Source organism: Trachinotus anak, unplaced genomic scaffold (genome assembly GCF_046630095.1).
Source record: "Trachinotus anak isolate AG129_WGS33_773 ecotype Australia unplaced genomic scaffold, CSIRO_AGI_Tana_v1 ptg000010l, whole genome shotgun sequence".
In the NCBI taxonomy this organism is placed as follows: domain Eukaryota; kingdom Metazoa; phylum Chordata; class Actinopteri; order Carangiformes; family Carangidae; genus Trachinotus; species Trachinotus anak.
This window is the reverse complement of record NW_027273861.1, coordinates 5,229,534-5,244,450: the sequence shown is the minus strand read 5'-3', so window position 1 is coordinate 5,244,450 and position 14,917 is coordinate 5,229,534. Positions and strand designations below refer to the sequence as shown.

Here is a 14,917-nt window from a genome sequence, read left to right as displayed (position 1 = left end):
TCAAGTGTGAGCATGCAGCCATAAATTACTCTAACTCCTGGAACACATTAACTACATTAATGATGTATAATGATGTAGAGTCCTCCGAGGGTGTAAGTGCCTTTAATTAATTAGAATCTAATTAATGCTGTGATCCAGAGCATGGCTCTGTAATGGCAACAAAGTGGACAACACAAACAGATTCCCAACGACTTTAACAAACTGAGGTGTTCCACACTTCAAGGTGTTGTACTCCCTGGAGTTTTAATGTGAAACTACAGACCTAGAGGAGCTATATACATTGATCTGTGTAGCTAAGTCTTAGTTGGCTTGGAGCCCAACTCATTAAAGGGAACTCACAAGTTAGTTTTACTCTTAGTTGCTGCCAATAAACAGGGTAAGAATAGAGCTGTGGAAGAAGCAGGGGAGTGCAACTTCAGAGGAAACGCTGTGAAATACCATGAAATGAGAAATCCACACTCAGTTCATGTGGATGCCGCACCACAAATAAGATACTTTCCCTAGTGTTCCAATTTATTTTTGCTGAGTACCCTATGACCTCTGTTCCCCCCGCTTCACATTTAGTGATTTTCAACATATTTAGCATGTTGAGAACACCCAGAGCTCAAGTGGGAAAGTGTGGGTGGACAAAGCAATAATGATAGTGTCGGCAAAGTACAAGCATAGCTCATATCAGCTTGAGTAGGAAGTGGGGGTCAGAGCCTTTAATCAAAACAAAACAGGCTTTAGTGTCTGAGTTAAACCTAAACAATTGTGTTGTTTTTTTCTATGTAGTTTAAAACTTTTCAGCTATTTATCACATTTCCTGCTTTGGTGGAATCACTGCAGAAAATGATCCACAGTGATCTAAAAAAAAATACACCTTTTAACAAATTGCAAAGCATAGGTCAAGTTCATAGTTCAAAAACCCTGATGAAAACATCAGGGTGATTTTTCTCCGACTTTGGACAGCTCCACTAAAGCCTCCAAATGCAACTGTTTTCACAGGTTGTAGCACATCTTCATCCTCATGATGAGTGAATTGTGTCCCTTTGGTAAAGAATGACAAAGTCAAACTGGGCCAAATGAATTCCAGAAACATCACAAACTTTATTCACATTGATTTGTGTCTGAATGTTCAGAAAGTTTCAACCTTCAAACACAGTTGACGTTGATGTTGTCAGGTTGTACCATAAATACAGGTTACCATTTTAACTGGACAAGGTACAAAGTTTTTGTCCATTTCATGCAAGAATATTTACATAATCAACCTTTTTCTGCATTACAGTTAATCTAAATCATTGAGTTTACATGAGATCACTGTATACACAGTACAATAGATAGTATACAATGTTCAGATAACAGTCTACACCTGTTTCATTTAATCTGTGATTGAACAATCTGTAATCTGTCATTTTCAAATTTAATTGAGGCTGCTATTGTTTTTCAGATTCAGTTACAGACCACTGAGATTTGGGAATCAACAAAGAAATATGAGACATAAACTGTTATAAAATCCCTTTCATTGGGTCTTGTGGTTCCTTTAAAATGTCGACATACGTTTTGTAAACCATGGGTGAAACATTCAGATCAGTGCTCTAAGAGTATCTAAAAGCAAAAAGAGTATTACAGGTCTCAAGAAATTATTTGCTGCTCTTTGTAAACAGACCACATGGATTTGAAAAAGAACAAACAGTCTGACACCAGAGGCGACTGGACTGGAATCACTCACACCAGTTATACCCTTTGAGGCAGTAGCACCATGTACAGCATTGTGGAGTGGGCCATTTTTTCAGTAAAGACACATTTTTGGTCAAAGCTCCTGTAACTCGGGTCCCTGATGGTCTGCACTTTACTCAAAGACACCTTCCATACTTTAAGAATATAATAAGGCTACAATGCTTCAAATATTGCCTGTAATCCGATCAGGTAATCAGGTTACACGTCACATTACAGTGAGCGGAAACTCTAAATGCTTGGAAGACTGGTCACATGCACACATGTGCACACACACAAGCACACACAGTCTCTTTGGCTCTGCACAACAGGTGTGGATTACATGTTCCACCCAAGTCCGATGTGAGTGGCAAGCAGGTAGCACATGCCGATCATACACGTCATTATCATCATGGGGAATCCTAACCTGTGGGAAGAGTAGAAAAATGTTGTCAATTAACATTTTATTATTACTGAGAGAGTTTCTAAAATAATGCAAAATAATCAATAGTGGTGCAAATAATGAACTCAGGGGGGCAACAGTGATAGGGCTACATGGTCCAGAGTGATACAGAGGTTCATGGTCCCCAGATGATAGCTAACATGTAACTGTGAGCATGTACATTATGCTGAAGTTAGCATAGTAACATAATAAAAGTTAAAAATTGGTGAGGTTACGTTAACATGTAAACACTGACAAGTAAAATTGTTAGAAAAATCATCAAATCTCTCAACAGTCTAAACAACTGTAAGTCCTACTGTGGCCCTGAGAGCTCAGCTTCAGAAAACACATGCAAATAGACAAAACACAACCAAACAGAAGAACGTGCTGCAAGTAGCACAGACGTTTCCTGGGGACTCAAAAAAGGGACACATGTTGTCAAATTAACAAATGCTTTCTTAATTTGCTAGAACTATTACAATCACCACTGATCACATCTGAAAAAGACTGGGTGTGAGTGGATCAACTATGATACAACCTGTAACAGTATTTATTGTATCTTCCCTGTAGCGGGAAAAAAATTACCATTTAAAATAAAGATTCATTCAACATTTTGTCTCTTACATGTAACCAGGAAACTGACCACAGCTTCTAATTCTTTCATTTTGTTCATATACTTTCTCCGGATCATGATTGTTGTGTAAATTGTGACAGCAACATGGATTAAACTTTAGGCCATAAAGTATAAATAAGGATTTAATGTTATTCTCAGCTCGTTAATGACTCTCCAAAATGGAACAGCAGTCACTGTTGAATCAATTAGCTGTCTGCAAACAGCTGAGCTGACATTTATAAACAGTCTTTTGTGCCATTATCATTTTCAGAAGCTAGTTTTCTGTGGTGAGGTCAATGGACCAGAAGTAAATTACAGCATGTGGGAAATAAATGATAATTTTAGAGACTGTGTTTCTTTATGACGCATATTTTTACATGCTACATTTTGAACAGACCTGTTGCTTGATTTCACATTTCTTTAAGTTTTAACAAAAGTTCAATAAAATCTTTTCTTTTGTATTTCCTCTTATTCTTTTACAGTCAAATTTTGACAGTCTGCTTCTCTTTGTTGACTTAATTTTATTGGTTTTCTTTATATTAGATGTATTTAGATGTTTACCAGTCACAGAGCGCAGTCAGATTCTTCATATGAGCAAACTTTAGTAAAACTGATGCTTATCAGAATCAGAATCAGAATCAGAATCAGTTTTATTGCCAAGTATGTTTTCACATACAAGGAATATTTTCTGGTGATTGGTGCAATTGATCAGCAACAGTGGGGCTCTCTAGCCTTGTTGATGAGACTAATAGCAGATGGGAAGAAGCTATTTTTGTGGCGAGAGGTTTTGGTCCTGAAGGACCGCAGCCTCCTGCCAGAGGGGAGTGTCTCAAAGAGTTTGTGTCCAGGGTGGGAGGAGTCAGCTACAATCTTCCCTGCACGCCTCAGAGTCCTTGAGGCGTACAGGTCCTGGAGGGACGGAAGATTGCAGCCAATCACCTTCTCAGCAGAGTGGATGATACGCTGCAGTCTGTTATTGTCCCTCTCCGTGGCAGCAGCGTACCAGATGGTGATGGAGGAGGTGAGGATGGACTCAATGATGGAGGTGTAGAAGTTCACCATCATAGTCCTTGGCAGGTTGAACTTCTTCAATTGCCTCAGGAAATACATCCTCTGCTGAGCTTTTTTGATGAGGGAGCTGATGTTCAGCTCCCATTTGAGATCCTGTGTGATGGTGGTTCCCAAGAAGCGAAAATGCTCCACGGTAGCCACGGGGGAGTCACACAGGGTGATGGGGGTGGGTGGGGCTGGGCTCTTCCTGAAGTCCACTATCATTTCCACTGTCTTCAGAGCGTTTAGCTCTAGGTTGTTCTGCCTGCACCAGGTCACCAGACGCTCAGTCTCCCACCTGTAGGCAGACTCATCGCCATCAGAGATGAGTCCAATGAGAGTGGTGTCGTCTGCAAACTTCAGGAGCTTGACAGACTGATGGCTGGAGGTGCAGGTGTTGGTGTACAGGGAGAAGAGCAGAGGAGAAAGAACGCAGCCTTGCGGGGATCCAGTGCTGATGGTCTGGGAGTCAGACACGTGCTTTCCTAGCTTCACGTGCTGCCTCCTGTCAGACAGGAAGTCGGTGATCCACCTGCAGGTGGAGTCAGGCACGCTCAGCTGGGAGAGCTTGTCCTGCAGCAGAGCCGGGATGATGGTGTTGAAGGCAGAGCTGAAGTCCACAAACAGGATCCTGGCATAGGTCCCTGAGGAGTCCAGGTGCTGGAGGATGAAGTGGAGAGCCATGTTGACGGCGTCGTCTACAGACCTGTTGGCTCTGTAGGCGAACTGCAGGGGGTCCAGGAGTGGGTCAGTGATGGATTTGAGATGGGACAGGACAAGGCGCTCAAATGATTTCATGACCACAGAGGTCAGGGCAATGGGTCTGTAGTCATTTAGTCCTGTGGGCCTTGGTTTTTTGGGGACAGGGATGATGGTGGAGGATTTGAAGCAGGCTGGCACGTGGCAGGTCTCCAGTGAGGTGTTGAAGATGTCCGTGAACACTGGAGACAGCTGATCAGCACAGTGCTTCAGGGATGATGGAGAGACAGAGTCAGGACCGGCTGCTTTGCGGGGGTTCTGCTTCTTAAAAAGCCTGTTGACATCTCTCTCCAGGATAGAGAGAGACGTTCCTTTGGTAGGGGAGGAGGGGGGTTCTGATGTGGCTCTGATGTGGAGGTTAGTGTCAGGCTTGTCCCACTGTCTTTCAAAGCGGCAGTAGAACTCATTCAGATCGTTGGCCAGACGGAAGTCGTTAGTGGAGTGGGGGGGTTTAGGTTTGTAGTTTGTGATCTTTCTGAGCCCTTTCCAGACAGAAGCAGAGTCATTGGCTGAGAACTGGAGCTGAAGTTTCTCAGAGTACAGTCGTTTAGCTTCTCTCACCGCCTTGCTAAACCTGTACTTGGATTCTTTAAACTTGTCCCTGTCCCCACTCCTGAAAGCTTCCTCCTTTTGCCTCCTGAGCTGACTGAGCTTAGCTGTGAACCAGGGTTTATCATTGTTATAACTCACCCTGGTGCGTGATGGGATACAGCAGTCCTCACAGAAGCTGATGTATGACGTCACAGCCTCTGTGAACTCATCCAGACTGTTGGAAGCAGTCCTGAACACCTCCCAGTCAGTGCAGTCCAAACATGCCCGCAGATCCTCTATGGCTTCACTGCTCCACTGCTTTGATGTCTTCGCAACAGGTTTACACAGTTCTAGTTTCTGCCTGTATGTGGGAATCAGGTGGACCATGACATGGTCAGAGTGGCCCAGTGCAGCCCAGGGGACGGCGTGATAAGCACCACTGATTGTGGTGTAACAGTGGTCCAGAGTGTTCCCCTCTCTGGTCGGGCAATTAACAAACTGTCTGTATTTGGGCAGTTCGTGGCTGAGGTCACCTTTGTTAAAGTCACCAAGGACAATAACTACGGAGTCCGGGTTGGTCTGCTCCACACACAGTATCTGGTCTGCGAGCGCCCGCTGTGCCTCCTGCACGTTGGCCTGTGGTGGGACGTAAACACCGACAAGGATGATTGAGGTGAACTCACGGGGGGAGTAGAAGGGCCTGCAGTTTATGATGAAAGTCTCCAGGTCAGGAGAACAGTGCTGCAGGATCACTGTCACGTCTTTGCACCAGCCACTGTTAGCATAAAAACAGATTCCTCCACCTTTGGTTTTGCCGGACAGCTCTGTGTCGCGATCCGCTCTGAAGAGCTGGAAGCCGGCCAGCTCCAGCGCAGAGTTCGGAATCGATCCACACAGCCACGTCTCCGTGAAGCACAGGACGGAAGATGAGGAAAAGTCTCTGTTCTTCTGCACCAGTAGCTGAAGTTCATCCAGTTTGTTGGGCAGTGAACGCACGTTGGAGAGAAAGATACCTGGGAGAGGTGTGCGGAGTGCGCACCGGCGGAGACGCGCAAGCGCACCGGCACGTTTTCCTCTCCTCCGGCGTTTCACTGCGAGAGCAACGGTCAGTGCACCTCTGACCAAAATGTCCAATAATCCCACAGATGAGTCGAGAAAAGTAGGAAAAAAATCCACTGGAGTTGTTTCTCTGATATTAATGAGCTCTTCTCTGGTGAAAGAGCTCCGGAAACCAAAGCAGAAAACTGGATTTATAAAGAAAATAAGGCAAAAAAACAAAACACCGAGGCAGCCATCCGCGGCGCCATGGCAACAGAATCTTATTCTGATAAGTGACACTTTCCTGATCCCATTGGGTACGCTCCTTTTTACTCAGCTCACTGCAATGGGGGGTCAGAGCTGCACAGCCCTGATGGAGCTGCTACAAATTCAGTGTCTTGCTCCAGGACACCTTTCTTCCTGCTCACTATCTGCTGCTCCAAGATGTTAAAACAGGCATGCATATTATTTGCCAAATGAAATCACCATCATGTTTGTCGAAAGAATCGGAAAAGCCCCGCCAGTGCACGCAAACAGTGAACCAGTCTAAAGTTGAGCACCTGTGACAGGGTGAAGTCTGTGAGGCCTTAGGAAACTCAGGGATTGCCTGACATTTTTAAGGTCAACAACATAGCTTCATGGTGCATCAGCAATGATCACTGCCAATGAAGTAGTTTTCATTCCTGAATTACCATCATCAATTTCAAATGTGTTCTTAGCTGACTCCAGAACTGCAGATGGTTTGCCAGTTTGGATGTGTACCATGTCCTATATGGACACATGGCTGCTCTGAGGGCCAGAGATCTGTTTGCCCCCAGTCTGTAGCACAGATCCGTTTTACAGGGCGAAGAAAAGGAAAATACATGTATAGTTAGTGTGCCAGCAATTCATCTCCATCAAACTAGCAAAGGATTAATTAGAACTATAGTACCCCTACTGAAAAATCAAGAGCACCCATATCGTTAAAACATAATTTAGAGCAGATGTTGCCCACTAGTCTAATGGTACTGTGTGGGATGTGAGGCTGAGTCAATGATAGACTCAATAAACATGCGGCACCAAATAAAACAGAAAATACTGACTGCTGCCATACCACACTGATGATGATTCACTTCACTGTCTATAATCTTCCTATTGAGATTAATGGAAAATGATAACAGCCAGTTGTTTCTAATGCATGGACAATTATGATGATGAAGCATGATTACAATGGGATGATTGTAATGGGCTGTTTGTCTGGCCACTGGCCAGCAACAAACAGAAACACAACTTTATATTCCATTTGGTCGAGCTGTGGTTTCACCAGCAGACATAGCTCCTATTTTTTCGGTAGGACTTAGCCGTTAGGCAGATCTATATTTAATTACAATAACCACTGTAGCATACACACAGGTCAGAAAGAGCCTCACAGATAATTATATTATATTGTTCACTGTTAACTGTGCAGGCTTGGTTTTTAGAGAAATGTTAAAAATTGCAGTTCTCTTTGTTGTGTGTTTACCTGGGCATTGTTCCCTCTCAGAATATCTCGCACTGAAGTTCAGTATTTGATGGGCAGTGAGTCATAGGTGCCTCCTGGTTTTGACTCTACCTTCCCATGTGAACTTGCCTCGTATGGAAATGTGTGAATATTTTAGGGGGTAAATCTGTTATGCTTATCTGATTTGTTGACATTTATTAACATTATCAGGTGGGAACACAAAGCCTGATTTGGAGCCTCATATCTAAATAAACCAGACTGATGATACCAGGTGTAACCATAGTGTCGGTACTGCTCACAAAAGGAATCAGAAATCGAGCCGTGTGTGTTAATGTGTAGGTTGTACACTGAAATGTGACTATTTAGAAAGAAATTCATAGTCAGACCATACACAGAGTCATGACCATAGATGGAATAGGGCAGATCCTACATGAAACCACTGATTCACATCTGTTTGGCTGTACTGTTACCATAGTTGTGGACCAGAATGCAACTTGAGTCACTAATTAAGAGACTTCAGATTGAACTTGACAAAATGAAAAATTACATACTTGAAGGCCAGTTGCAGACAGAGAATTATACCATAGAGATGTGGGCACCATTTCAGAAATGTGCCAACTTTACTTGCAATGAGTGGATGATTTATTGAAGATGTTTTTGACAGCTGAGCAAAGTTTAGTGCTCAGGTAATTTCATATTTCACAGAAAAATTAGAGTTTCCACTCTAAATACAGTTCTCTAACTATTAATTCTCATTATCCTTTGTTACTCTGCACCATAAACAAGAACTGTCTAATCAAATATCAATATCAGAAATGAAAAACAACAGCACAGAACACTGGGTTTACAAAATGCTTTGCCACACTTTAAAAAAACATGCAAATCCTCAGGAATAGAGAAAGTGGTCTGTACTCAAAGACAATAATGGCTTAACTTTTGAAAAGCTATTCATGTGCATTTGGTGCATCCTCACAGAAAGAGATGGAAAAAAGTTAGCAGCTCTTGACCTATTTTATATACCCTCTCTTATATGAGGTTTTGTGAATCATTTCGAGGCCCTATTTCAAGATGACCTTTCACAATGTTCTAGTCATCAAATCTTCTGTACTGAAGAGGCTGGGAAAGGTCCAGATGACCTTAAATTAAAGCCTAAATGGTTTATGGGTGTGAGTGTGGTCTGATAATTGTGTGGTAGTGTATTACTCTTTATTGCTACAACTATTTCTTCAGTCAGATGAATAAAATTATGTAGTCTCCATTTATTATGTATGTGGAAATGTCAAATTAGTGCTTGAACTAAGGATTAATGAGGCTAGTCAGACACTTAAGCTCATTAATAATGATTTCAGTGTGGTGTCGTAGTCCAAGAGTGTCAAACATTTTCAGTGGCGAATTGTACTGAGGGCAAAGTGATTATCATTTTTGTTTACTCATCACTGGTGAAACGTGAGGAATACCTTCATATATAATAATAACAGGTAGAAGTTAGACATGTTTGTTGTCTAAAGACTGAACCTGACCATTCACTTCCTTCATTTTTATCAGGATGTGATTTGGTCACAAAACATCCTCTTAACATACCACATACTGTGAACATTGCAACAGTTGTCAGTTTACCATTTGCAATAAACTCCCACATTTACAATAATCCTAGTAATAAAAAAACACAGATGGGGTTTGAAATAATTTAGATGCTAAAGAGTTTAAAGGGAAAGTCTGATGTTTTGGGAAATGTGATTTCTGTTTCCTTGTCAAGAGTTAGAAAAGAAGATCAATGCTCACCGAGCATGAAGCTACCATAATCAGCTGGTTATCTTAGCTTAACATTAAGGATGGAAACAACCTGTCTCCACCAGAGCTGAGCAGTCCTGCCATCCCCTGTGTCAGACAGACAACAGGTCATTCGCATTAACAACTCTGCACCACTGCTCCTGGTCCTGTGAGTTCCCCAAGGTTCAGTGCTTGATCCTCTTCTGTTTATTCTCTACACGCTTCCTCTCAGTAACATCATCCATTATCATGCTCCCACTTTTACTGCTACACTGATGATATGCAGTTCCACAAGTCCACTAAATTCATCATCGCTGCAACTCCACCCTGACCAACTTCCCTAACTAAAGTTAGATCATCATTGATGCAAGTGTCATATATGATTTGATCAATGGTCCCAACGCCTTCATCTAACATCCACAAGCTCTGAGTAAACATCTTGAGAAACCTCTCATTTGAACACTCAGTCCTGCTCTTAAAAGAACACCTCCACTGGCTCCCTGCACCAGAAGGGATTGGTTTGTTTGGTATGAACTGCTCACGAACAGTCATGGATAATAGAAACAATATAAACTGCTGGATTCAAATGGGAGTCGAACACCGCTCTCCTGTGTCACATTCCTGTGTTTTGTTGACCCATCCATCCACCACAGCCTCCTCCTGGTGTGGACTTTGTTGCTCGACTACACATCACCACACTTTTCACTTTGTTCCTGTAATAATCTCTACGGCTACTAGATGTCGCCTGAAAATTAAACAGTCATTTGTGCACAAACGACTGATGGGCTTGTTTTTTACAGGAGGACAGTGGACTCATAGTATCCCACCATGCATCATGAAAAGTAGAGCCCAACGAATGGTCACTAACCAAGCAATAAATGCCATCATGCTTTGCACTCGCACTGAAAGAAAGAAAAACTGTGCAGACAGACTGACCCAATAGAGTCTGAAAGTATTTTTTCATTTTACCAATGAGCTCATTATATAGTCTTCTACATAGAACTCCCCAGATAGTGAGGAGAGAGCAGTGAATAAGTGAGTATTTTTGGACACAACCAAACTTTTTTTTTTTTTGTTAAACTAACTAATTAAGCAAACATTATTTTTATGAGTTGGTTGAAAACTCTGAATGACTTTTTAATGTCATTTTCAAAGCAAGAATCCTGTGAAAGGATCATAAATATGTCCTTGAAGGATACATAGTTACACATTGTTGTGCTAAAAGACTGAAGCTAAAGCTACAAACCCCGGGCAAAATGGCAGTATCCTCTATGTGGAAGACATGGAAATAAAGAAAGCCTGTTTGACTGCTTAGCGCCCCCACTTGGACAACCAAGACAGATGTTAGATTATTGCCTGTATTGCCTGTAACTTTATTTCCACTTTTAATGTTACAAGAAAAAATGCTTAGGATGAGGACTAACTGATGTGTTTGGTAAACATATTGTTTTCTTGTAACTGCAGTAGCTACTAGCTAGTGCAAACCTCTCTGTGTCCCACTGAACAAGATACGGCCACTAACATTAGATTACATGTACTGACAGTATCCAGGCCAGGCTCTCACATAGAGGGGAAATTCTTCACAATGGATATGAAATAATCACAAGAATGACACTGAATGTCTGACTAGCTATAAAACTGCTCTACACAGTGCTGGTTTCAGCCACATCAGTTTCAGGCTCTGATTATTAGACCTTTTTGCTAAGTGGTGACTGAAAAGAAAACATCAGACCACAGAACCACACCACTTACCCTCAGGATAAAGAATAAATGATATAAAACACTCCAGAGCCTGACAGTAGTGCAGCATTCAGCAGTGTAGATGAAAGGCCAAAACAGCTCAGTGGTGTGTATATTGATCTAGAATGGAGGATTTCTGAGCTTATGTTGACTATTGACTATCATATATACTGGCATTTACATTATACTCTAAATACACATATGTAATAATATATAAAGATGAAAAATAAAATACGGTTTCACAAGGTCAAGGCCCTTTAATAGCCTAATGACATGAGACCACTGTGAAATGAATGTCCAATAAAGATGGAGGGAGGGAGGAATCTCTAAACTGGTATGGTCAGACAAGCGGAGGTCCCCCCTAAACAAATGACTCCCTTTCTGCTAAGCAATACACATGTCCCATATCACAGACATAGCATGAAGGGACAGAGGGCACATGAGAAAGTTGCCACAGTACAACAAAGAACAGGCTTCACCTTGTTGAAAAAAGGTAGGATACCTTGTGATCTCACACATTGATTTAATTGCATATGATGCGACCTCTTTGAAAGTCCTGATGCAATCTCAAAGACACTCTTTAGATAAACCCGAGGGACACTCGTCTCTGACTGTGGAGGCTGTACGTTTGACACAGGACAGCACTGCCCCTCTGACAAAGCTTGTCCTGTGCTATTAAATTAGCAGTGTGACTTGCAAAATGCGCAAATGTATAGATTTTTTACTGTAGTGGTACAGAATATACTACCTGTACTTCCAAAAATATATAGGATTTGTAGCTTTGTGTAAGCTTTTGTCCCTAACGACATGAGACCACTGTGAAATGAATGTCCAATAAAGATGGAGGGAGGGAGGAATCTCTAAACTGGTATGGTCAGACAAGTGGAGGTCCCCCCTACATAAGTGACTCCCTTTCTGCCAAGCAATAAACATGTCCCATATCACAGACACAGCATGAAGGTACATGTTAGATTTCTTTACACATCACTGGTGAAGCACAAGCCCCCTTTGCAGATGGAGAGAGTGGCATGAATGGGAATATTAATTCTGTGACATGGTGCAACAAAAGGAGGCAGTGAGAAACTGAATAATGGTCCTCTACTTTTAAATCAGCTCAGATTTACCAGGTACAACAGCATGGCGGGTTTTGTTTTCATATTGAGAGTCTGTGTGTGTGTGTGTGTGTGTGTGTGTGTGTGTGTCATGACAAAACATGGACTTACAGACACCTACTGACCTACTGCAGCAGGAGCTACCACAGAGGCAGTGTTTATATGTCTGTGGACATACGGTGCAAAATACAGTCCCAAAATTTTTGCAGGTGTGTAGTTGAGATCCATATGAAGGCCAAGTCTGAGTATGAGAGTGATCCAACCCATGAGTACATTCCATTTACTCACTGACTCACACTTTTATCAGAAGAGACTTACAAGTGAAGGACATCACTAAAGCTTCAGTGCAATAGGAAACCTTGGCATAAATGCTAAGTACTATATCTTTTCAATAAGTGCAAGAAGATTAAGTAAACAAGTGCACCGAAAGTGCACAGTAAGTGCTAGTTAGGCATGTTAGGAAGTTAAAGGTGTTAGGAAAGGAGGTGCTCTTGGAAGAGATGAGTCTTCAAGAGATTCTTGAACATAGAGAGGGACACCCCTGCTCTGATTACATTTAGTAGCTTGTTCCACCATCAAGGAGCCGGAGACAAGAACAGTCTCTATTTCTCTCAGGCAGCAGCATTAGTGCCTTGAATTTGATTTGGGCAGCCATAGGTAGCCAGTGTAGGTGTAGTGTACAGTGTAGTGACGTGCCCTTGTGGACTGATCGAATACCATACGAGCTGTCGCATTCTGCAAGGGATTTACTGTGTATGAAGGAAGGCCTGTCAGAAGAGCATTTCAGTTGTTGAGGCAAGAGATAACCATGGCCTGGACCAAGAGCTGGATGGCATACTGAGTAAGCTATGATCTGATTTTTCTGATGTTGTATAGATAGGGACGCAACATGGTCAGTGAAGGATAGCCAGTCATCAAACATGGCACCTAGGTTATTTGCAAACTTGGTTGGTGTAAGGGATGAAGAGGCAGTTTTGTTATTGATATTGTGATGAAGATATTGATTGACAAGGATGACTAGGAGTTCAGTCTAGTTTAGTTGAAGCTGGCGTTCCTTCATCCATGCAGATATGTCAGAGACACAGGCCGAGATCCACACATAGCCTGTGGGGTCGTCTGGCAGGAACGACAGGTATAATTGGGTGTTGTCTGCATAGCAATGATATATGAAACCATGCAAGCAGATATTTGACCTGACCTGCCGTTCTGGCTGCCCTTAGAGCTCATGTCATAGACAATAGAACCATTTCAGTGGAGTGGCCACTCTTAAAGGCTAACTGATTTGGATCAAGAAGATTGTTCCATGACAGGAATTCAGAGACCTGCTTAAAAACCGTCCTTTCTATATACTTAGATAAGAATGAAAGTAGTGAGACCGGTCGATAGCTCTCAGCCACTGTACTGTGTACTGAGTAATTTTTTGCAGGAAAAGAACTTTTACTTTTAACATTTGAAGTACATTTTACTGATAAATAAAATAATAGGAATTTGAATTAAATTAAATAGGATTTTGAATGTAGGACTTTAACTTGTAATGGAGTATATTTACATGGTTGTTTTGGAGCTTGTGCTGAAGTAAAGCATCTTGAGTATTTTTTTTAAGACTAAAAAAATGAAACTTGCTAAATTGTTTTAATTTAGTTTAATTTAGTTTTTCCCATGTAAAGCCCATGTTGTCAGAAAGTTGCTATATAATTAGAGTGTATTAATATCACATTATTTCTTCCACTATTGATCAAACATCTCTGCGAAAATACCTATGAAGGTAGCAAACTGTAACAGTGGCTATTTTTTACCCTGAACATGGAACCACTAGCAGTGACTCATACCCTGTTGAGATGGACTATACAGTACATATGAGTTACTGCTTAGGTTAATGGTTTGAGGAGAGGAGGCTTATCAAGGCCTAGGGGCATGAAAATAGCAACAGGGACCATAACAACTAATTGCTGAGCTACTTAGGGCCTCTCATCTTGCTTCGTGATGGTCTATCAAAAGGGTCTTGTCCCCGTAGGTTCATCTGGGCCCTGAATTTAATACAGCACTAGTCAGTCCCAGCTGCCTGCAGTCACAGACAGTCGTGTCTCCCCCTTACCTGTCTCTCTGAACAGCTGTGACCCTTGCCACAGACGGCCAATTACAGGCAGTGCTTTAGCCGACAGCAATGCCTCTATAATAACTGTAAACACAGCAACCATTCGTGAGAAGCAGAGCTGAAAGTCTGCAACTGTTCCCATTCATTTCAATGAAATTCTATGCAGATGGACAATCCTGAGTCCTTCCAGTCAATAACACATTTGTCAGAATACAATAACTCTGACCACCTTCTCCAACAATTATTTCATTGACATTTAGTCACAATGCAAAGCAGATTGAGGAGGAGAACAAAAAAAACAACAATGAATAAGTTATTGTGAAATTTCTTTTCTTAATGCCAAAGCTCATCTAGTGAGCCAAAACTCACTACCTCCTACTGTCCTTTGCTCCTCCTGTTATAGGAAACCATAAAAGATGGACTGAATCCTATTGGAGCCCACTGCAAAACCAACCAGGGAAAACCTAAGTTATACATTAATGTTATATGCAGTACAGAAGATAGAAAACACATTTATGTGTCTTTTATTACTTATTGATTGATGGATGGTTGCATTCTCCAAATCAAAGATCTTACACAAAGACAAATAACA

The 14,917-nt window shown here is 41.9% G+C and overlaps 1 protein-coding gene across 1 annotated transcript in view; it reads right to left on the bottom strand.

Moving 5' to 3' along the window:
• Positions 1-1,061: 1,061 nt before the first annotated feature.
• The window catches only part of oca2 (oculocutaneous albinism II), a 56,048-nt gene continuing 42,192 nt past the window's right edge, over positions 1,062-14,917 (bottom strand). The window contains exon 24 of the mRNA XM_071487104.1: positions 1,062-2,122. Within this exon, the coding sequence (XP_071343205.1) occupies positions 2,035-2,122 (88 nt within the window). The 3' untranslated portion in view covers positions 1,062-2,034. The remainder of the gene's footprint in view (positions 2,123-14,917) is intronic.